The sequence below is a fragment of the Nomia melanderi genome, chromosome 9 (assembly GCF_051020985.1).
Source record: "Nomia melanderi isolate GNS246 chromosome 9, iyNomMela1, whole genome shotgun sequence".
NCBI lineage: Eukaryota > Metazoa > Arthropoda > Insecta > Hymenoptera > Halictidae > Nomia > Nomia melanderi.
In genome coordinates, this window is record NC_135007.1 from 7,441,384 (window position 1) to 7,465,984 (window position 24,601).

The window sequence follows — 24,601 nt, forward strand, 5'->3', positions numbered from 1 at the left end:
TTGCAAATAATTGAAGGGAAATGTTTGAATACTGAGATAAGTTGTTTGATTTCCTAGATTAGTTTTTCTAGAGTCGATGATTATTGAAAGTTATCTCGAAAAGAGAAGACGAAGTGGTAATGTAGCAGCGTGGTTATATTGGATGAAAATATATTTTGTATTTTATTATCGTTTGTCCACGCCCGAGATCTGATATGATTTAAAAATCATTTGAATTTGAAATGACGGGAATTGATTGATGCTTTACAAACTTGATTCATAAACATTTTAGCGAAATTTCTGGTATGGATCAGTTTTGTACAGCGATTGGTAACAAACCAGCAGCCAATGATATCGAGTCTCTGTTATATTTAAGAAACTTCTTGCGTAACTGCGATTTTCGATCACTGCAAGTATTCATTTCCGCGAGTAGAATGCTTTGAAGCTGTTCCTTTTAGGAAGCCTTTTTCATTGGAAGATGCTTTTATCCTAATTCCGTGATCGCAGTTGCGCGTCTCAGATGTGTTTTAATTGTACACTCTGCATAGATATGCGCAATTCTTTTATTCTGCTTAGTATTGCTGTTTAAATGAAACTATTATTCTGTCTTTAGTAACATGTTCCTCGTAGTATATATAATATTTGTAGAACGTATTACGACTACATGGCAATTGAAGGGCATCGACAAAGTAACAATTGAATTTGTTTGATGCAATCAGTGTACATGTGGAAAATCCATGAAAAGAAAAGAAATACAAAAGAGAAGAATTATTGCAGAGTAATTTTTTTATTTAATTGGCAACTAGATATGTAGATTTATCTAAATGAAAGAATTTTATTATAAAAGTGACTTGAAAAATTATTAACTATACAAGTAAGTGTTTATTTGAAATGTTTTTAGACAATCAAAATTATCCAAGATAATTGAATAGCGATAAATTTTTCAGTATTTATTTTAAATTGCGTTTCATATCAGTTCAACGTGAGTTGCATAAGAAATAATAAATAAAATTGGTGTTAACGAGCACTTTGCAAACAATAAATGAAAGAACTCATTTATAATATGTATACAAATTTCTGTTTGTGTACGTTGATTGATTAAGGAACATTTGAGGAGACTCGACAATTTTCACATATGAGTTATTACTGCATTGCAGATGCTCATACATCGAAATACATTTTCTTACAATTTTTATCATTTTTATATTTTTTAGAAGAAAATAATTTTCTATTTAAATAAATCTATTTTATCAGTTTCCACTTTCATTTCAAACACTGAGAATTGTATAAATATCTGCTGTGCGGTTATTGCTCAAGTGTTTAGAACTTTTTTCTTGTGTTTTTTGATGTAAAAATGTTTAGGATACTTCAGGAAACACAAAATTGATTCCAGACACCAAGTGACGTTCCTTCAGTGCTGGGTAAAATTCCAAGGAAAAGTATTTAAAACGTTCAACAAAATAAATGCTCTCATTTCAATAATCTGAAATATTTTACTCTTGCACTTCAATACATACTTCAAACATTTCTTAATAGAAGCAAACTGATAAAAATAATAATACCACATCGCAAGAATCTATTATAATTTAGTACATTAAATCCAAGCGGCAAACCTAAAAGAAAACATTTCAAAATACAGCCAAAAAATCCATTACTCTCTAAAGTAACATTTTCAAATACTACTTTAAAAACAAATTTCAAGAGATAAGGTACTTTACCACCAAACTATACCAAGATCAGCATGATTCACAATAAACAACTCTATTCTCGATATATTATTTTAAGCAACATTTTACCCAGCACCGCGTTCCTTGTCCAAGAAAAAAGAAAACCAACCACCTAAGTAACGAAGTAGTTGCGTATCGCATCCTAGATGTATCACGGCTTCGCTGTTTACCCTCTAAGATCGTACCACACCGAGTTCGATCATCCTCACGACTAACACCACGATTTTCTCGTGCCCCTCCCGTTTTCTTCTTCTAGAAGTCGTAAATTGAATATGCAGCTGGAAAATGCCATACAGGAGGCAATGGCTGAGCTGGACAAGGTGTCGGAGTCGAGCAAGGACAAGAAGACCTCCTCCAGCAAGCCCTGCAGGGTGACTGGTCTGAAGGGATCGGAGAGCAGCGCTTCTAAGTCCGAAGGGAAGAAGTCGTCGAAAAAGTCCGTCGGCACCTTGAACCCGGTTGCATCCGAGCAGAAGCAGTGCCGATGACCTCCGAGCGAATCCACGTTAAAGAACATCACGATATCGCGCGGCGTTCCTGTGTATAATTAACGCGTGTCTAGGGAACAGGTGTCCTCGAAACTGTAATTTCAAAGAGGGGAAGAGAGGCGAACGCCGAGGGCAATCGACCAGCGTCCTCGTGTTCGTTGCATCTGTGATTAACGAGAGATTGACGCACGTTCTGCGTTGTTTTCACCGCCGCGAAACGTCGCGTTCGAATCACGCCTCCGCGAACGTGATGCGGGCCAGCGTGAATTTCAGGATCATTTTTACTTGCATCGAATTTTCGAATTAACGCGGCGTTCAGCGTCGATACATATATTGTCGGGCCATGAAAACAGCGTGGAACGAGCGGAATCGATCGTTACGTATCTCCTTTCTGTCGTGACGAAACGAATGGCAACCAAAAATGGAACTTCCAGTATTAGCGGTAGTGGAATGGTTCTATCGAAGATGATCTTGCCGGGCCGATTTGCTCGTAGACGGAGACGACGGGTTTGCCCTATCGGAGAATTCGTGTAAATATCGAGGATGTTCTCTTTCCGTTGTGTTTCTCCCGTGTCGCGATTCGTTCTTTCTTGTACATAGACGAAATTCCGATCGGAATCATGAAGGATACATTCTGCGTAGCGGTAGACCCTGCTCGAGGGAGAGGGATATTAGCGGATGAAAATAAATTTGATGGAGAAATTGAAGGGAGAACGAGGCGAAGAAAAGTATATGATACGATTGAGTTCCAGCTACGTTCTGTTAGCGAGAAGTCTGTCGGGATGTTGATCGACGCGATGTAGAATAATTCATGATTATTAATCCACGGTAATTCATTGCTACGTAGGCGTGTACAGTTAGAGCGGAAACCATTTTCCCGTCGGTGTTCGAAACTTCGACTCCCCGCAAGCGAAACCACTCGCGATTCGTGTTGAAGTGGTCGACGAATGGCGGCGTTCTTTTTACAGTTAGGGACGGTTATGTTCTTAATTTGTTAAGAATATTTTTAAAAATTTACTTGAAACGCGTTTCTGAAACGAAATTGTTGGATTATAGTTGCGTGCTGGAACTGGTGCACGAAAATATGTTTTTTTAGAGCGAGGATTGACTGGAAAACGAAGGGGGATGGGGGGTGAGAATTTGTAAAAAAAACGAACAGCTAAATTAGAGACTTGTTAAGGGATAAAATTTAAGCGTGTATCCGTATTATTCATACTACATGTATAATCGCGTGCAGGATGTAAAGAGAGAGAGAGGGAGAGAGAGAGAGAGCGAGAGAGAGAGAGCGAGAGAGCGAGCGAGAGAGAGAGAGAGAGAGAGAGAGAGAGAGAGAGAGAGAGAGAGAGAGAGAGAGAGAGAGAGAGAGAGAGAGAGAGAGAGAGAGAGTTTATTTGTTATGGTATTCGTCGAGGAACTTTCAAATTTCTATTGATGAAAATTAATCAAATATAACGGTTCGTTCATTTGTGTAGATTCCGTTCCCCAAAAGGATAAAGGGTCCAATGGGAACTGCGTGTTACATGTAAATTGCATTCTCACGGAAAATTGTTGAAGTCGCACAACCGAGTCATTTTTCTCTGTAACGTGAATACATTAAAGCTTCCGAAAATAAAATTTCGAATTTTCATTTTTGTAAAAATTGAAAAAACCTTGTTAATATCGAAGTTACGTAAATTGGAATGCTACTTTTATGGATTTACCAATGAAATACTTGATCAGCTGTTTTATATTATATTACGATTAATGCAATAAACGATAGACACATTTTTCATTGGAATTTTTATTTCCAAGCTAAAGAATAATTCCACAAAAATGAATTCCTGTTACGAGTACAAGCTTTAGCAATTTTCCCTGAGGCCGCAGCAACAAATAAGTTTTCGCTGTGCTAAAACTAAGATCAACGAGTGATACAGAAAGTTTCTTCTCCTCGACAAAAGGAAAAAAAAGGAAGACAAATGCAATGTACAGTCTCGGTGAATTCGAGTTTCCGTTGAGCGTAGTTTTAGCGAGCGAGGGCGTACTTGTTTCGCGGGAACGTAGTATATTCGCGCGACTCTCGCGAATTCCGAGCGACAAGCGTTTTGAGCGTCGCATTAACATTCACGAGAAAGAACGTCGGGCGTTTATGTCTCGAAGCGACGCGACGGAGGCCAGAAAATCCGAGGACCGATGTGTTCCATTTGGAAACGAGTTTCGCGCGTTTCGTCTTGAATTTCCTTTTCTTTTTTCTTTTTTCTTTTTTTTTCTGAAATCGACACGAGAAAAACAGCGAAGGGGGAGACAAAGGAAACGGGTGCGCAGGTAGTTTTTAAAAGCGATATTTTTGCGAGAGAATCAACGTCACTGTACCTACAGAGAAATACTATTCTCAATCAATCATTTTTTAGATGGCTATACATAAATATACAAGGTGTAATTCTTTTACTGGGACGTCGTCGTGTCGGGTATCGTGGATATTGAACAAGCCCCCGACACGGCCGAGGATCCTTTTTAAACACGGCCGGCGTTCAGTCCGGCGTTTTTTGAACCCGCGTAACCAATTTTGTAAACGTTATTCCTTAGATGATAAAAACGAGGACGACGATATATAGCGTATCGATGAACACGGGGCCCGGTGTGACCGGCCGCCGCGAGACAAGGTGAACGATTTTTGTACATACGACACATGCCAGATTGATTAAGAATTGGAAGTCTCTGCGAGGTGTCTTATGTATCCTGATTTCGATCGACACACGCCGAAACGCGCTCACATTCAACGAGAACGGGAGCTTTCGGACGGCTCGAGGTAACTTTTCTTTAGAAAAATACGAGAACAGGGAGAGAAAACCACGAAGAAAAAAAAAATGATAAGAGAAACATATAGTCCGTTGACGGGGATTTGAGGAATCTCCCGGAAACACCGTTCCGCCTTGTTTTAGCGACACGGGTCTCGCTAGGATAAAGTGGAATCGCATCATCCTTATTTTTTTATCGAAAGAGAATTCGAAACGACACGAACACCATCGTCGCACAACTTTAGCCCCGATACACGAGAAAAATGTTCCTTTGCATGCACCGCGCATAAAACATGTACAAAACTAACAGAGTAAATGTTTAAATGAGAAGTTAGTAGGGTATACATACGCAGCGATCGTAAAATCGAGAATCTTGATCGATTAATTCAGTCCCGGGGAAGCTTTTGTCAATCGATACGTTGCTTATCGTCCGCGAGCGTCTCTATAATGCGTCTACGGTTTTACAATGGGTTCGCACGATTTACGGTGTTAAGAGGATTTCTGTGAACTCGATATCCTGCGTCTTGTTTCTGTTCTTTCTCGTTTCGTTTTTCGTTTTGAGAAACGTTGGGAAGCTTTCAGTAGATCTGAATACACTCTAGACAGACAATAAAGAACTTGCAAGTATCAAAAGTAAGCAAAGAGGATCGCGCGAATTCGTTTGTTGTATCGTGGTGACTTCGAGAAGGAAGTGTTCTGAGTTGTATTCGTCGATTTATGCGCTGTTGATTATTCGTTGCTGCGTGAAACTGCGATGAGAACATGTACTACCGGTTGAATGATTGGGATTACTTTCTATAGTTGTGGTCTGTGAAAGCAAATGAAATGAAGGATATTGTAATTTACTATTTGTTACATTATTATAGATTTGGTAGGAGATTTTTTTCTACCGTGTCGTTTTTCTTGTATTTTATATGAAGAAGGAACAATGTTTTATCGATTTTTAGTTTGATTTTTACATCTTGAGTGCTCTAATGGATTTTTTATTCTTCTCGTTTCGAAATTAGATTTCTATAAACAATTTTAAAGAAATATAGACCATTGATTTGTAACATTGTTAGATTTCCTTATGGCAGTGTAAGTGATTCCAAACTTTCGAACAATAGTGTAGCATTTCCATCTACATAAAGGCTTGAAACGCAGGAAGAAGACGAGCGTTTATGCTTTGACAGATCTCTTAATGTAATTCATAACGCATGAAATATCAAAAATTACAGTGGACCAAATCACTTTCAGTGAAACGTCACGTCACATCAAAAGATTACAATGAAGGGAAACGTAACGAAATGTTTAGTTGTTGTGTAGATACCTCTAGACATTCTTCTATGTGTTTTAGTAGTCGAGAGGAATATCAAACGCTGTTCAGAATTGCACACCGAAGAACACGTGTTTTAAAATATTAATGTATTTATGTACGCACGACTTTTTATAATAAAATAGAAGCTAGTTGAGACAAACAATTAACTGTCATCAAACTTCGATCGATCAGTTCCACGAAATAGTTCACGCGAAACTTCAGTCGCTCAGATCAAACGTACTGAAATTCTAAATGCAAGGACCACTACTGTTTACAATGTACGAAAGAGAATCATGAAAATGTGCGAGTGCGTCTGAACAGTGACCGTTTCATTCAACTGTAGCAACGAGTAATCGCCAGGACGCGGTCACGCTCACATTTCCAAGCTTCTTTCAAAATTTCACGCTCAGTTCGCGATTCACGCGCCCCTCACAAGCGACTTCACATCAAAGCAAATCAAAAGCCCGAGAAGAACTATGAAAAAAAAAAAGAAAATAAATGCAGACGTGTCGACGGGTCTCTCCTCGTAACCAACTCAAATTCAAAAATGTCTCGCTTCCTTCCGCGACACGAAACGTGGCAAACGAAATGTCGGAGATAAACTCGGTTAGACCGAAGAAGCTTCGTAGATTTCCGTTTCGAATCAGTGTGGCGAAAGACATATCACCGGCCAGGGTGCGGCAATCGTTTTTTTCGAAAGGCCATTTCGATGGCGGGCAACAGAAACATGAAAACTTTGACTAAAGAGAGAAAGAGGGAGAGAGGGAGAGGGCGTGACAGAGCGAGGGAGGGGGAAAGAGAGAGAGAGAAAGAGCGAGAGAGAATGAGAGAGAGAGAGAGAGAGAGAGAGAGAGAGAACGAGAATGACGTAGTATCTGAGGTTTGTGCGAAGGAAAATTGGACGAAGCAGCTGGCATCGCTATATACAAAATGGGACCGTTTAAAGATAAGACAATTCTAATTTTGACGCCTCAATTCTTTCACTCAAAATGGCGGCCGCGCGTCAGAATGTGATTTCGACGCGCGACCGCCTGCTCGACTCTGCCGCGCGCCATTGAAACGCGCGGCGGAGAAGGCTGAATCTTTCTTTAATATCCGTTTTTCGTCCTTTCTCCGCGGACGCGTCGATGCGTCGACTAGGAGGATAAAAAGAAAAAAATTCGCGAAACAGTAAAGACTTACCTCAGTAATATAATTGTACGCAAGAATCAAACGAGAGTACGTATATATACTGTAGTGCTGACGTCCTTTGTATATTTTCCGTATTGTACATAACTATACATACGCCTTAACCATAATTATTATTGCTGTACAATAACCGTCGACGTGCGCATTATTTAATATTTATGCGAATCTTGGGACGTGGGTCGCGCGCTGCGACTCGGGACAGCTGCGAGCTAGCGGAAAAAGCGACGCGTGTCGAGTGACGAGCGTGAATTTATATTTTTCTTCGAGCGAGTATAATCGCCCGGATTATAGTTTCGATCACGAGGTTAGCGTGTTCACAAATTGTACAACATTCATTCGTCGATCTATTTGTATATATTTGATTATCGCTTGTGGCATTTTTTGACTATATATTTGTTTTTGTATTGTCCAGTATCCTTTATTGATATTTTCATCTTTTTACTTGTCATTATTATACGTATTCGAGAGTTTTAGGTGCATTTTCTTCGGAAAAGATTCGGAAAGATGCATAAATCTAAGTGCATCGCGCAGGGAGGATTTGACAGGTTGTTTTTGTCGATTGAAATTTGTTGAACGAATCGAACGATGGTCGACGTGCGTTGCTTTTTCACGGATGAGTTGAATCGTGCGACAGGATCGATGAATCGCGGGGAATTCGCGTGCACGATATAACGTCTACTATCTCAAACCGCGAAGAGGCCTATGTTAAGTCGACACTTTGTGCATCGTTTATAAGTTGTTTCTTTTTCTCGTTCCTTGCGACGGGCGGGCGAGGCACGGCATATAAATTAGCGGCTGAGAACGATAGTTGACGCGTTCGATCGGTGGTTGGCGAATTAGTAATCAACGCGAAACAAATCTTTTTTGGAGGACTATATTACCGACTAGTTATCGAAGTGTGACTGAGAAGCACGAGGTTTCTTCGGAAAATATTTATTACTATTATTATTTATCGAAAGGGGGAAAAAAAGAAGCGTAGTTATATTTAACGGAGCGTTTCGTTCGCTTGTTATGTTTTGAAAGAGATATAAATTAAAAATGTGCGCGAGGCGACTTTTGCTCATTGTCGCGAGATGTACAGCGAGTGTGAAAGAGAGAATGAAAGGGAGTATGAGAGAGGGGTGGGGGGGCGTAGAGAAACAGAGAAGGGCGGTGAATGGGGGGGGGGGTATGTAAGCGAGTGAAAGAGAAGCAAATTGTGTAGGAATGAGTGGGAGAGAGATAGAGAGGGAGAGAACCAGAACCAGAAAAGATGGTAAATAGATGCAAAAAAGAAGATGAAAATGCAAATTCCGGCGGACGAATATAGTTTTAAGAGGCACCAAAAAATTAAAACTGATTAACTCCGTAAGAGAAACGATTCAACCGTGATCACGAACTACCAAGTCAACAAATTTAAGGGAAAAAATAAGAAAAGAAAACAGCGACAGATGCACTTCTCGGTGTACGATATGGATATTAAATGCAGATAAAATAGCTATACATAATAATTACATCAACTGTCAGTGGTATTACAATAAGAGATGATAATTTTATATTTACAAGATAGAGAATCGTTGAATCTAAATGAGTGTAATATACTGTCTGTATTATGAAAAATGAACCTTCACATATACCATACACATACTCTCCACTCACGGACACTCCTTTGTGACCCCACCCACACCACCACCATTCTTCACCCCTTCCAAGTCCCCACCCCCGCAGCACCCCATGAAAATTCCGAGCTAGGACAAAAACTAGAAAAGCTAGCTTATTTAATATCTGGCATAATATTTATATATATAATATATCATATTATCTTGTTATATTAATACATAAATAATATTATATATTATATATATATGTATATGGCAATTATAAATATGATTATAAATATGAATATAAATACAAAATATAAATACAAAATATAAATATATATATATACATATAAATAAATATATCTATATGTGTATATATATACACACACATGAGAGATAGAGCATAAAGTAAACAAAAAAAAAATGAAATAGGCTCGGACGGCAATATTTGCATGGCCGAGGAAAAGTATGAAGCTATGTGATCCACTACTACTAGTAGCTTTTAGCTGTAAAGACTTATACTTTATTTTGTAAATTTTGTTTATACAATGTTTGATCGTTCACGCATAATACTATTGTATGTGAAAATAAGTTAATAAATCATTAACATGTGAAGTTACATAATGTCGTTCTTGATGTCTATTACGCCTTTTTATAACATACGTCTGACTAAGATGAAATTATATTAATCTCATAAATTATATAAGTTGATTTTCTGAGTACTGAATCTAAGGTAAAGTTAATTTATAAGTCATAATAATTATACAATAAATTTAAGTAATTAGAAATATTTTTTCCCAATAATGTGAAACTGATTATAGAAGATTTCTTATTATTTTACTTTGTATCCTGCAGAATACATTATAGTTTTTGTTTGTCAATTGGTATTTTAAAATTGTTTAAAAACAGTGTATCATAAATGTGACAACACCATCTCTTGAGGAGTGTATGGTACCAACTTGATTTATTCGCAGATATTTCAATATGATATTTCAAAAATCTATAAATCTTATTTCTGTATTTGTACCAATCGTGTATGCGCTGGCAGCTTGGCTGTTTCATTGTAGATAGCGCTGAATGTCACGTTAGCATAGAGGAATTTAAACATGTATGGTGTCTTAACCTGTTATAAGATCTTTTACAATAAAACTCGTCAATAAATCCTCCTCCACAAATCTTACCTTAATTTTGCGAATAATCTTTTTTTTTATGAAAACAGAATCTATTTAAGAATATAATAGCCAGAGAATCTATTTCATAAAGACTTTGAGGGCTCAGCACCTAGGTTAAAAGGAAGCACTTGAAATTATGCCTCATTTGCAATATCATTCCCTACTTCTAATAATCTAGACTTTTCAATCGACCTATAACAATATCCACCAATAACTACTTATTAAAACAAAATTCAACAAAAACGATCCCTATTATTTAAAATAAAATGTTATCTACTATCAAACACAACGTATAACATAATTATTTAGTTTCTTAATTATTTTTTACTTATTACTTACTATCCAAAAATTTTCCACGTACTTCTAGTAAGTACAGTGAAATGTACCCCCCTCTATTCGAACAACATTGTACGAGATGCTGTACCATAGAAAGCGGATTACCGTCAATCATTAAAACCAGCCAGACGTCCAAATATTTTCAGCGCGTCATTTTCAAAAACTCTGAAAGGAAGTCCGAGACTATTGATGTGTTGCATACGAGCATGTCCGAATACTCCCGCATAATCCAGAATCGCACGAATACGCGCGTACGTTACGAACGATCGATAGCTAGCTCATCCGTCGCTAAAAGGGTTAATGATGCCTGGCCTGCATAAATGGCGTTCACAGACCCGGACAAATGAAACGTAATGAGCGGATTGGTAGTACATACTGGCGTGACACGATCGCGAAACTCGTAATAATGCCACGCCAGGATCGTGAGTTTGCGTGTGCCGAGCGCCGTGGAACGCGTGAATTCGAACAATACGATTAGCGGCATCATCGGTTCACTCTCGCCTCGTGTCGTGTCCATTCAGGCTTTCAGCTTCAGCCCTTTTTTATATCTGCGCCATTTGCCCTGAAACAAAAACATTGTGTTCCGCGTTGGCTCTGTGTCCGAGAAATGTCCGTTAAATATTATTGAACATTGTAAATTATATCGTTCGCGCGCGGCAACATGTTTTTCGTGTTTCATAGAGTCTCGTGGATACGAAACCCGTGTTCTATTCCATAGAATAGGTATATTGGGTGTACTCAATCCGGGAAGGTTGCGAGATTCATCCCTTACATGAACGGATCAGTGGAAAATGTAAAATAATATTTTCCAATATGATACTTCGATCACGGAAAGATCGACCCTTCAAAATTCATCGAGTGAGCTTGTTTTGGACACGGTTTTACTATGCACGACTATCGTTTGATGTTCGCTCGGAAAGAACGCTGAAGGTAGAAATATTTGAAAATAGAGAATAATAGTGTTATTCATCGATTAGAAATATTTATCGACAATAAGTATTTATCTTATTGTAATTTGTATAATGATACTTATCGACATTTATTATTCTGTCGTACAACCATTAATATTTTCCAATTGACCTCCCATTTCCTATACAGAAAAAAACCACAGAAGCTCAATCATTTTCGCTTAAATATAATTCAGTAATTCCATTAAATTCAGGAATTAACAACGAAATTACACTCTCAATTAATCATTCGTATCCTCACATCTTCGTTTGTCCAAAGTTCCAAGTGTCACAGTTTCAGGCACCGGACCCAAATAATTGAAATCTTCACTGTGGCCACGCGAGGGGTCTCGAAATATCTAGGCATACTTATCGTCGTTAACGACCAGGCGTCTGGCTTTCGCGAGACGATCGACGCGGCTTGTCGTCGATTTTCGCCATCTGAACGTCGACGGGCACGACTGAAGGCCATCACTTTGACATAAGTTTATTACCCGAGCTGCAGAACTTTCCTGCTCCAAGGAGGTGAAATTACTTCATAAGCGTAGGGTCGGGTCGTATCTGGAAAGGGTATACCCGCGGTCGCGTCTCTACAAGTTACCTAATGAGTGTCGGGCCAGAAAAGGCTAGGCGGCCGCCGTGTTCCCCTCCCCTTCTCTTCACCAGTCGACGAACCGGGCTGCTTTTCTTCGCCCGCACCACCTCCAATTTATGCATTTTAGAGTGGTAACGAGGCCAGCCGACGGAGATGCCGTCGGTATTAGTCGGACACGGAGGAAACGGCCGGAGGGCTGTTTACCAGAAAAGTTGCGCCGGTTCGAAGAGGAGGGACGAGGGTTCGACGAGGGGTTGTCGACTGCTTTTTAAAATGGCTAAGACAGCATCGAGACGGGTACCTACGAATGATCGGTTGACGAGGACCGAGGGTGGATCCTCGGTAAACTCGTTACCGAGGGTGTCCCGTAACTGGTCGTACAACCGAAGGGGATGATTCTATTTAGAGAAATAACTCCAAAGTGTAAAATAAAATTTCGTTCGTTTAAGGTCTACGTTTTCCAAGAAGTTTAGCTGGAGAATGTTTCATGGACACGCGTGGTTGAAGTGATCTGGTTGGGAAACTGCGAGAATTGGAAAATTTCATTTTTTTTTATTGGAGAATAGTCTACGCGTCAGTAGGAATATTTTAATGTATAATGTGAATGCAATTTCACTTTTGCAAATCATATGGATATTGTTAAGAGGTCAGCTACTTAGAATTAGGTATACTGTAAGCAGTTGAACTATGGGAATGTTTTAAACATTATCGTCAAGAAGTATTTAACACCAAACTTTCACGAGATTTAGCGAATGTCAAAATCAGCGTCTCTTGACCTCTCTTCGCAGTATAAACAATTACACTCTGATGACAGAATTAAAAGTCCTTTCATGTCGGCGCATACCTATGCGTGTTTACGATCCACTGTGAATATTATTACGTTTTTCCGGCGCGTAATGTCATGAATATGAAGTATTATGAAAATGAATGTAAAACATCCTCATCAGGAAAGATTACATTTCGGAGTTTCCTGCAGCCGAAAAATTCGAGTAGCGAAAGGAAACGTTGAATAAAATCATTTCATTCGTTCCAACGATTACGTACTCTAGTAGGATCACTCGATCGAATTATTCAAACGCGTCGGATTAACCTCGTTCAATCCAAAATTGATTCGATTTAACGGGAACGTAAAACTTGACCGTGCTTCTCGATATTTCAAGCGCAATAACGCTCAGCCTGGAAAAAGTGAACCGTAACAATACCGTGTACTGTGCGTTTGGAACGGTGCGCCGTTAATGCGTACTGTTTTATTGAATTTATATTGTTGAATATTTCATAAGGCAATTTCGGTGAATATGCTTTCCGCGATCAAGGAAGTTCCACGCCCGTGGCCAAGTAATTTTTTAACTGCACCAAATATTTTCCACTTGCGTGCCACGAGTTATTCAATATTCCGTTAGCCGCGCATGATAAAGGCATTTCCCAGGGAAACGACCCGATCGCGGGGTGCGTGTTCCAGACCGAGGAAATACATACAGAGCGTCCGCCTAACTTTATCACTTAAATCATTTCCTTTATTTTCTACGTTCAGATACGGTTTTTTCTCTAGAGACCGTTTTGTTTCACTGTATATCTCCCTGTTTCGCCGTTAAAACGCGCGACGGAAATTTTCGAATGAGAACAAATGCCATTTTTTGTACAAAGCAAATACGATACAAACGGAACACATCGGCGCGCCGTGACTAACATGATTAGAGTCGGTCCAAACGCGTGCAATAACACGCGCCGCCGTATTTAAAAAACGCACTAATAATAAATGATTGTTTCCAAGCACAATAATACCGCGATTCCGAACAAATCAAATTCTAAAGACACGCGCTAAATACACGAAACCCAACTGACAATCTTATTCGTAAATCAATCACACTTCCCATCAGAGCAAATTCTATTAACTCCAGTGTTCCCGCAAAGTTACAGCAGAAACGAATTTTTACGCAAAATTTGCCGTACGTCGATTCTATGCATTATTAAGCTTCCAATGTTTCATTTTTAAAATGTGCCAGATCGAATGCGAGATCCGTGAAACATTGATTAGAGAATTCCCGTTGTGTTGAATAAATGTCAGTTCGTTATATTTTTGGAACGCACCGGGGAGTAGCCATTTTGAAGCCGAGGATTGGACATCCGGTGTAACCCATGTACCGCTCGAAAAAGCTAATTGTTTTTTGGAATTGAGTAGAAAAAAATATGTTATAGGGTAACAGCATCTAATATGGAACACCTGGTTTGAAAGGCTTACTAAAACAAGAAATATACATTTTTTTCAGTGAAACCAGTATTAAGACGCGAAGAAATTCATAAATATTCATGCACCGATTGATAATAGTAAACAACAGTAATCTGAAAACATGGCTCCTAATATGGAGCACCTAGGTAATTTGTAAACAAAACTCATTTTTATCACGAGATATGAATATTTATGGAATTAAGAAGAATAAATAAACGAATCTTCCACTGTTTTGATTTTGTATTATGTTACTCTTTTTCTTTAGTTTCTTCTATACGTTGGATATATTAGTAACGCTACATTTTTCTTGAATACAATGGACATTCTTTTTTCATTATCATGTTTGTAGCACAAAATAAAGATATAATATTATAATACGTAATATTAACAGAGAGTGCGCTCCCAATATGGATCGTGTTCCATATTAGGAACCCATATATTCCGATAGAAAAATAGTAACTGTTCTAAGAAAAATATAAATTTGTAGCAAATTGCTTTTGAAGAGTGAAAAGCAATCACGTCCAATGATAAATCATGAAAAATAAATTTTTTGGCCTATACATATTAAGAAACCTGATTATTCAATGCTTCCAGGAAATTTAACGTACTACCAAACACAATAATGCCTCCCGTTCAATGACAAATTCTAAATTGACGTGCAACTATTAATATGATTGTTTTTTATTATTAATGAAGTGCTTTCTATGGTAATTGACGGCATATCGAGCTGTTTATTTTAAACTCCATAGTAGGAGTTGTTCCATATTAGCCACCGTTACTCTATGTACCTACAATTCGTTGGAAATCTCTACGAGGCGAAAAATTGATCGCGACTCGTAAAACGAGCATAACTCATTCGTCAAGGTTTGAAATATTGCAATCAATTCGTCTGGAGGGGAATGGCGTAGCAACAAGCAGAGCGTAGCGGGGAGGGAATGAAATTTCCGATTAATGAGTCCCGTAGAATTTTGTCGGCAGCGCCATGGCACCGCGGCTGGGCGCGTTTTCAAAGGGCTGTGAGCCTGCGTGTTCAAAGCTTCCGACTTACGCAACGCCGACGTAATATATTTTCGAATAAAGCCGGGCCCCCGAGTGGGCGGGCGAGCGGGCGAGCGGGTGGGCGCGGACCGCTCGACAAATACGCTCAGCACTCCATCGCTGAATCAAACGATGTAGAAAAATAATTAAATGTGATCACTTTTAGACGTCGATGCCGAATGGACTCTTTAGCTAGGTTGGATATTTCATTTCGCCGGATTGCGGCAATATCGCTGACGCTACGGAATGCTGAAATATCTGTCTTTTCATTTCCGTGGGAACGATCGATTGGCCGTTTCGGCCGTTCACGGATCCGTGTTGTTAATTATTGACGCGATGATCTATTTCGTCCGGGACCGTCGGCGATTAGAAGTAATATTTATCGTTCTTCCTTTTTGAACGGTGAAGATTTACGGTAGCGTTGAAATAAAATTTACGGGGAAAGAAATTTTGATTCGGGGTTATATATTATAAAAGTGAGATTTATGGTTATAATTATATAGTGATTATATTTTCATTCTTCAATGGAGAATATTGGTTTCTTAAAGAAAGTGTGGTTAATTTATGATTTGTTATTTGTAAATTCTTTGTTGCTGTATTGTTTCATATGGATATACGTTAAGGTGTCATATAAAGTATTATTCATATTGTTGTCATCATATTCGCGTATGAACAATTTCGTTCCAATGCTGAGCAATAATTTTTTCAAACGAACAGGGAAGTTTGATAATTATTTCGCTTTCGAATTCCGTTTCGTCAATAAACTGTTTCCTGCTATTCGCAAACAGAGGCATTCAAATGAAGGTGCCTTTTTTCCGTCGAAAGCGGTTGCAATGGATGTTCTATTCGATATCAATCAATATAATCGTTTGCCGTGACTAAATAGCTTCATTGAGGTGGACGGAAAAGACGCAGACGAAAAGATGCGCGCGAGTTTCACGTTTGAAACGGTGGCGCGGTGTGTGAATTCAACTTTCCGTGCAGGTTTCGTCTTTGAGTGGCGGCGGACTGTTCCCTTTTATACAGGCTTTTAGCTTATACTGCTTGAATGAGCGAAACGCAGACCGTGCTGCATCGGCCTCCGCTTTTAATTTGGAAAACTCTGCTCGGCGGCATTCAAATCACGATCGAGCAGACATGAAAGAAAACCCGCTCTTTGACGGTTTGTCTTCCTATATTAGAATCGATATTTCCTCTCTTTTCAGTACTTTATACTCATCAGCTGCGATTGTCCAGCATTACACTTTATCACGGTATGCGAGCACAATGCCACAATTAGCGAATTAAAGGAACATTGTGCACGCGAGTGCTCCTTTTATCGCGTTCAGCAACTGTTGATCGCGGTTGCACGTTGCGGTTTCGCCAAAAATACACAATGGCATTATCAACCCACGAGTTCTATAGCTGCAAACGTTTAATAAGATTTATCGCATTAATCCGTCCGTGATTTATGAGAGTGTTCTGCTGACACCACTTTTATTTAAATTAAATGAAAGTAAATTAAACTAACGATTCAAGGAATATCTTTTAAAAACAATTACATATCAAATATAAAGATTCGAATATCCTCTGCAAAATATCAACGACCATTTGAAAACGTTTAAAGTATTCTAGTATATCGAAACATGTTCACAACCTTCCGCGCGAATTATACACCGTTTAAACGCATAATCTCCAGCGCCATCAAAAAGAATAATTCAACGACCGAAAACCGTCCGAAACATAAAATCGAGTTCCCCCTCATTCGAGCAACATTCATTTGATATCCACGGTTAAAATCAATTGAAAAGCCGCGCGGAACGCCGGGGAACGCGGGGCTCCCGTCGAAAACTAAAACCAAGGGGAAAAATAGCATTCAAAGCAGCTCCATCCGGAATCAGCTAATCCGCTTTAAACCTCTAAACGAAAAACCCAACGCAAATATTTCATTCTAAAAATTCCGGCTGCATATCTCTCTCCGTTAATCCTTTCCCGGATTAACGGTCAGATTTGTTGTGGAAAAAATCTGCGACCGTCGGTCGTTCGACAGATTTAATCGTCGTACGACCTGTAACGAGTGCGATAAAGACGGTCCGCTGTAGTATCCGTCCTAATAATATGGCCGACGAAGATTCATTCGGTCCGTATGCACCTGCTGCCGGTAAATCAATAGCAGATATCCACTGTCGCGTAATTTCCGCGCGTGCCGGCTGCTTGTATGCGTTAAACCCGCCCCACGCGCCCCTACGCCGCCGACGACTCGAACCCCCGACCAACCCCTCGCCGCACGGTTGCCCCTTCGACGAGTTGCGAGCCCCCGTGGCGCCGTAAGATAAATTCTCTTTGGCACTAATAGGCGTTAAATATTGGTTATGTAGCCAGGCGGTTCGGCGAACGCGGCCACGTGCACCGGGGCTCGCATAATTCGATAATCATATCGGCATGATCCGTTCGACGGACTCGCGCGGTTAAGCGATCCAGCATCGGAACAACTTCCGCGAGTGATCAGCTTACCGTGTCCCAGCGAAACAATGGGAGACCGTTCGTTAGCCGCGCGCCGCGAACGGTGACACGGTTTTTAACACTTGCTCGGTTGCACTTTTTTTATTGGGAATTTTTTCGCTTGTTACGTTCCTGTTTGTATTTTTGAAATTTTATGAGGGTGAACAAGTTTGGAGGATCGATTGGAGAAGCGCGAGGTTTGCGTGATAATTGGGGATTGCGATTGAGTTATCGATACGTGTTCGCGAAAGTAATTCGTGGAGCAGGTATTCAGTCGAATGGTAGCTTGTTTTGAAACGGAGGTAAGGAGATTATATTTATCACGATGTTTAATTTATCGAACTACCAGCGGGGATGATCTGGAAATTGGTTTAATGAAGTTTGCGCGGAATTTTAATATATTCCTGTGGATGTGTGAAGAAACTCGATTTTATTGAATACGGTTATTGTCATTTTGACAAACCAGTTGCGTCGGGTGTACGGGCACGACAGTACAACGATGACTGTAATTACGATCATTGTTCTCGCGTGACGCGATTTGTCTTCTCTGCCTAAACGTTGTCATCGCTTTCACGTAACCGGCGCGCCATTGATACCGACACATTGGCGAGATGTAACCGAAACGGGACGCTGCTGAAGATCGTCATAAATCATCCTGTGCACCGTGGACGCTGACAAATGTTGAATGAAGCATAATTGTCCAGCTGTCTGACGTGTCCTTCTTGTATTAATATACGTGGATAAGGAATGATGATACCGGGACAATATCTGACGGATTGAAATTCAATTCATCAATTATTCGAAGATTTCCGTGAAATAGTATAATTGTATTACGTTTTGGTAATACGAATAACATTTACTTTGAAGGAGTTGTTAATAGGATGAAGATACAAATATGTTATTTAACTCTTTCACTATAAATACTTAACATTTTCTGATGAGATACCGACGAAATTTTTTCATATTGATGCAGTGTACAAAGTTTAATGTTAAATATCAAACTTTATAATTTTGCTGTGTCAAATTAATTGGCAACTGAGAAGCGCCTATGGAGTGCGAGGGGTTAACATGTAGTTTATTCGATTTGGATATGGTTTGATTTCCGAGTTGATCAACTTGTAACTTTAGCTTCTGAGGAACAAGATTAAAGTTTGATTCATATGCAGTGTTGTAGTAAAAATTAGTTTTAGATTGGATAACGAAAACAACTGCTGGTGTTTCTTTTTCATTATTGACGTACCTGCTGTTTTCTTTCGTAATTACATTGCAGCTTTTAAATCTTGATTTTTCTGATAGAGAAGCAACTGAGTTAAATACTTTTCCTTTGTGCCGATATTAAAACTATATTCATGGTATGAGCATCTATAAAAATACGTTTTATAAACAGGATTATTCTGTTTAAAAGATTCGCATTATTTTAAATAAACAGTATGCAAGCAACTGTTACCTTTGATACGTAAGAATTGATCCCTCATACGGAAAATTCTTTACCATAACCTCAGATTTTACTTCCTATAGACCGGCTATAAAATGAGTTACACGAACAAACACTCGGAATAATACAAGACCTAAAGGTACGTCCTTTATTTCGTTGTCCTTTCTTCGTTCCATAAGCCCGATATGGTTTTTGTCTTCTATAAAATCGTTTTATAGTATCCGCTGTACGAAAGAATCTGTTCCATCCTTCTCGTCAATTCCCTTTTATTCAAGTATGAAAATGCTGTAATATCCACAGAAAAATTGCATGCGTTTCAATGTGCGCTTTAGAAACTTTTATATCGTCCCACCAAAGAAGAATATCGTACTCAATCTCAGTATCGCTAACACAAACCTTCATTATCGACGAAAGAACGGAGCAACGGTTTAATAATAAATACCATTTTCTAGGTAGAACATTCGTCTGTTTTCCCCGCTAATTTTCAGAGAACTCGTATGATAAAGCGCTACATGCAAAACAGAGTTATTCACAAGAAAGATCTCGAAAACTGCGAACACATTCACGGAGCGAGCTTCACAACCCCCGGCGCGTCGTTAATTAACAACGTCGGCCAACCTATTTTCTAAGCGGGGTGCATATTATAGTCGATTCTTAATTTCTGCGTAGATCGGGCGAACGGTAGCTAATTAAAAAATTCATCAACCGGGCCTTTTGTTGCAGCCGCGTTTCTTGGCGCGCGCTCACCCCCGTAGCCGTGGGTTCTCTCGCGAGTTTCGTTCCCTTTTCTTTGTATTCCACGGGCCTCCTTTGCGCTGGCAGCGTTACGCACGAATTTCCAGCGACCCGAGCGAACAAGACGTCAAGGGGGCCGAGCACAATCGTCGCCGTTAACAAGTCACACGTCAACCCCATAGAATTTATTCGTTTCGCGCCTGTGCGGATATGCGATTTAATTAAAAGCGGCGCGCTGCCGCGCGGAAACGATATTCACGGCCGCCGCCGTTGTATTTTGCCGGAATAAATCTTGCCTCCTACCGGACACTTGCCCCGGCCTCCGCGCCGCGCCGCGCCGCTTTTCGAAGCGGCCCACATAATAATCCCCCGTCAACAAGCAATGCTTCGCCACCCCTACTCGTTGTTCTCGCGGACTTCTCGTTCCACTTCTTCGTTCCACTTTTTATCGCTCCTTGTACTTTCATCCGTTTTAATTTCAAGCTGCAAGCGAACTTCGATACATCTCGAACTAGTGAGAAGCGCGTTAACCTCTTGGCCTGGGAAATGATTCAGAGATTCGGGTGTGTCGCGTGAAGAATTTCGCTTTTGGCTATTTTATTCGGATATATGAGCCACTCATTGAACAAATCAATAAGTAATGCAACAATTATAAGTTGATTTTGAAAATGTTCCTTTAAATACGAAATCAAATAATTATTGTAAAATGTATTTTACTATAATATTACAAGTACAGCTTCAATTTAACGAGTGTGTAAAACGAATAAAGTAGTGTGTTTTAGAAGTAATTTTTATTATTATTGCAATTTTTATATGGCTAAAAGACTTTTTATTATTTCATGATACCGAACCCAGTTAGAATGAAATTTATTTTAAATATGAACAGTTAAGAGCCCGTGAAGCCTGCGTTAATGATAAAATCTGAAGAAATTGAGAAGATGGTGTTAATCGATTTTTCCAATGAGTGGCTCGTGTGTACTAATTTTGTTTATTAATGATTTATAGATTGCTAAGTAATTTATATAGTAAAAAAGGAATATATTTATTTAAATTTATGTGCGGCACGTCTTTTCGTATTTCCATATTTTCGTATTTCCGTATTAAGTACGGAAAGATCTTCCCTACTTCGGTGTTGGAGGACTATCAATAGTTTCAAACGCAGTGGTCGTGCTTTCACCTTTGAAATAGGACTGGTGACTTTCTTGAAATTCAAATGACGCTCGGAGTGCAGCGCAAATAGTCGGAGGACGTGAAAATCGGTCATTCCTGAGTCAATTGTATAAAAGATTCATGAAGAATTAAGACTAGTCATTACTGCTATCCCTTAAAGCAGCATTAAGTATAGTCTTGTTATTATTTGTTTCATAGAAAAATTCCTCTCAAAACCATTCCTTTTATATTCGTCGACTTTATTTTTCATGATCATCGTAACATATTTTAAACAACTGCAGCAGAAAGTTTCAACATTTTTCTGATGGCTATAATATGTACAAAACAATTGAACCTGAAAATTGTAGAATTTTGTTTAATTACTACGATATCTTCTCAACAGGGATAAACAAAAATCTATTAAAATTAATTAGATCCTTTGATTCTCCAGTATCGTGACGTTTTACGGAAATTCGATTAGAATCGGTTCGATTCGGTATCGTTTCCCTCCAATGCGTCTCATAATCTTGCTCGCCTTAAAATTGAGGCAGATAGAAGTCGCGATGTCCAATATCGTAGGCCGATCGTAAAAGTTAGCGAGTTTGATAGCAGTCAGCTTTTGCAAAGCTCCTTCCAATTCGATCTCCGTAGCTTTTACGACAACGCAATCGCAACTGCTGCTCCAATTCCGAGCATCACCTCTGAAAACCGTGTGCCGGAAATCTGAAGACTTTTCGATCTTCCATAAACTTTGTTAATTACATTGAGTATATCTCGGTGGGTTGTAGGAAATTCTAATATTGACCTACTCAGCTTTTCGTGAAAGCAAAAATAAATCTCAGATATTTATAACTATCAGATTCTGGATTTCATATATTCATTAAAAACTCGGTAAATCTTAATGAGTCTTAAAGACTCGGTAGTCTTTTCACTTATTTGAATCTTACTAGTAATTATTAAAGACCAAATAAAATAATAAATTTACAACAACTCATTAATAACTAATAATTAATACTTCTTTTTCAACTCATTATAACCAATAACTAATACTTATTACTCAAATGTAAAATATGACACAACAGATTGACTTCTTATGTGCAAATTTGTATATTTCTATAAATGCCAAATTTAACAAGACTGTTTCGTTCTTTGTAAAATTTCTTCGATGTTAATTGTTTAATTTCGAAATGAAGAATGAAGTAGGAACAATGAAATCAGATGGAAAATATAAAAAGAATTCAGAACTATTTAAAATAATAAATAAAAGAAGTCTGTAATTGTTTAAAGAGTACAATTGAAAGAATGCTATTTAAATAAAATAAAACAGCGATTGTTTCGATACAGTGTTTTAAATTTACAACTATAATCACTGAAACACAACGTCGTGTTCCGCCAGCAACGCGAAACTTCTGTCTCTACGCGCTTTAACTTTTCCTCTTTTTGCAGGGCTCTCACCTTCCTCTACGCCCGGCTCCTGAATGCCAGTGGCAATTAATATATCCCGGTCGTTTGGCCGCAACTGTCGACTCCCAGCGCTGTATCGACTTTTCTCGTTTATGTCCCATGAAGCTGCGAAACTCCCGCTCCGTAGCAGTGAAAATTCCATTTCCCAACAGAAAACACGATCGACCTCAACCGCCTTTGCCCCTTAGCTGACGTTGCAACGCCGTGGGCCCGCCCCATCGGTGAATTGCATCGAGTACTGAGGGCTACCGCGTTAAATCGAATTCTTTGGTGTTTTGATGGCGTAAAGGAAACAACGTGTAGCAAGAATTATTCTTGCAACGTTCGCGGAATTTCACCAATTTCCGTCGAGTTTTAAACTCGGCGCGCTGAACGTTCGGTACGTATTGTACTTTATGTACTTTAAAGGTTCTGCGAGTATCTTGTGTCAATGTTCTTTATTTATTTTTATTTATCCATAGATTTAAAGTTTTCTATTCTTCTGTTAACCTTCTTCCACTGCGTATTTTTCCTACCTTAACTCATTAAATATTTGTTTTTATCGATCAAATGTATTTTATTGAACAGAGTATTCATTTACATTCTCAGTTTTCGAAGTTTGAATTTCAACATAAAAATTACTTGCGTACGGTAATGAGCTTCTTAAATAGGGAGTTTCAATCTTTTCGAAAACAATGCAATGAAAATACTTTCCGAAACTTTATATTTTAAAAGCGTCGGAGAGTTGTGAAACTCATCGATCAAGAATTTTTAAACGACCAGTAGACTGCAAAGTGCATTCAAGCTTTTCTCCCGAGAAACTAAACTTTGCACTTTTTCAGTTGTTGGTAAAAGCAAATTACATGATTCTTTCATACCCAACGCGAATTTAAGGTCATTATACGTAAGGGTTCCTAACTTTCTATTTTAAGGACTCTTCTCCCCTGAATACGTACACCTTCTGCTAAACGACTTCACCGCAAACAGGCACGAACGTCTCTCCCGCGTGCAGTTTCCTCTCGATTTAGCTTTTGCCTCTGGACCCATTCTTTTCCATTTTGTTTACCGCTTAAGTGTTTCTCAATGCCTTTCCACGGAATGATACCTGTTATCGCGAGTTTAGGTGCAATAAATCCTTTCACTGATACGTACTCCATCTCAAGTCCTTCAACCTCTTGCTCCACTATATCGAATCAGACTCAATAGAGATTTCAGACTATATCTTTTGAACGAGTATGAACCTACGTTACTATTCTTTAAGAATTGAAATAAAATACCTTTTTCGGATATCGATTTTTAACCTACAAAGAAAAAAACCATTTATAATGAAAACAGTATCTCATATGAAAAATCAGTGAAACTAAAATAATTCTTGTGAAAGTAGTTACCAACGAAATTATAAAACGATGCATGCAATGTTAAGTAATATTATTAGTCATAGTTCACAACTTGTTTCTAATTACCACAAAAATATAAATAATCCACTGCCTTTCTTCATTATCTCATTTTTAGCCACGTAAAAATACTTAGTAATTTGTTTCCAGAATTACCACAAAAATATAAATAATCCATTGTTTTCTCTTATTATTTCATTTGTTTAGCAACATAAAAATACGTCATAACTAATTTCCAATTACCACAAAGGTAGCTGTAAAATATGGCTCACGGAAATCCAGTCTCCCAAATAAATATCCCCGAGCGCCAGCAGAAGAAGTTTCGAATAGGGTTCGAAAATCGTTCATTCTATTCACCGCGTAACTACGCGAACACGAGAACATATTCCCGCGGAAGTTCCCAGTAACGACAGCGTTATGAATTCCGCGAACGCGGTCGTTGCGTCGCGCACGTCGGCCGCGTAAATCATTGGTCCCGTAAACCGAAAAACCTGGCCGGCATCGAACTATCTATTCCAAATCGCGCGTAAGTGTGCGGTTTATCATTGTTGCGCTGTTCCGCATTTTATCGGCGCAAATAACGCGACTGTAATATCTTCTACGCGTGATGTATACC

At 39.0% G+C, this 24,601-nt stretch overlaps 1 protein-coding gene across 3 annotated transcripts in view; it reads left to right on the top strand.

The window, feature by feature from the left end:
* The window catches only part of LOC116427841 (uncharacterized), a 315,812-nt gene extending 308,802 nt beyond the window's left edge, over positions 1–7,010 (top strand). The window contains exon 7 of one of the 3 annotated variants that reach the window (XM_031978648.2): positions 1,963–2,087. In XM_031978648.2, coding sequence (XP_031834508.2) covers positions 1,963–1,971 — 9 coding nt within the window. In that variant the 3' untranslated portion in view covers positions 1,972–2,087. Of the gene's footprint in view, positions 1–1,962 lie in introns of all 3 variants that reach the window. The other 2 variants (XM_076370966.1, XM_031978647.2) reach the window with 2 other exon arrangements.
* Positions 7,011–24,601: the final 17,591 nt, after the last annotated feature.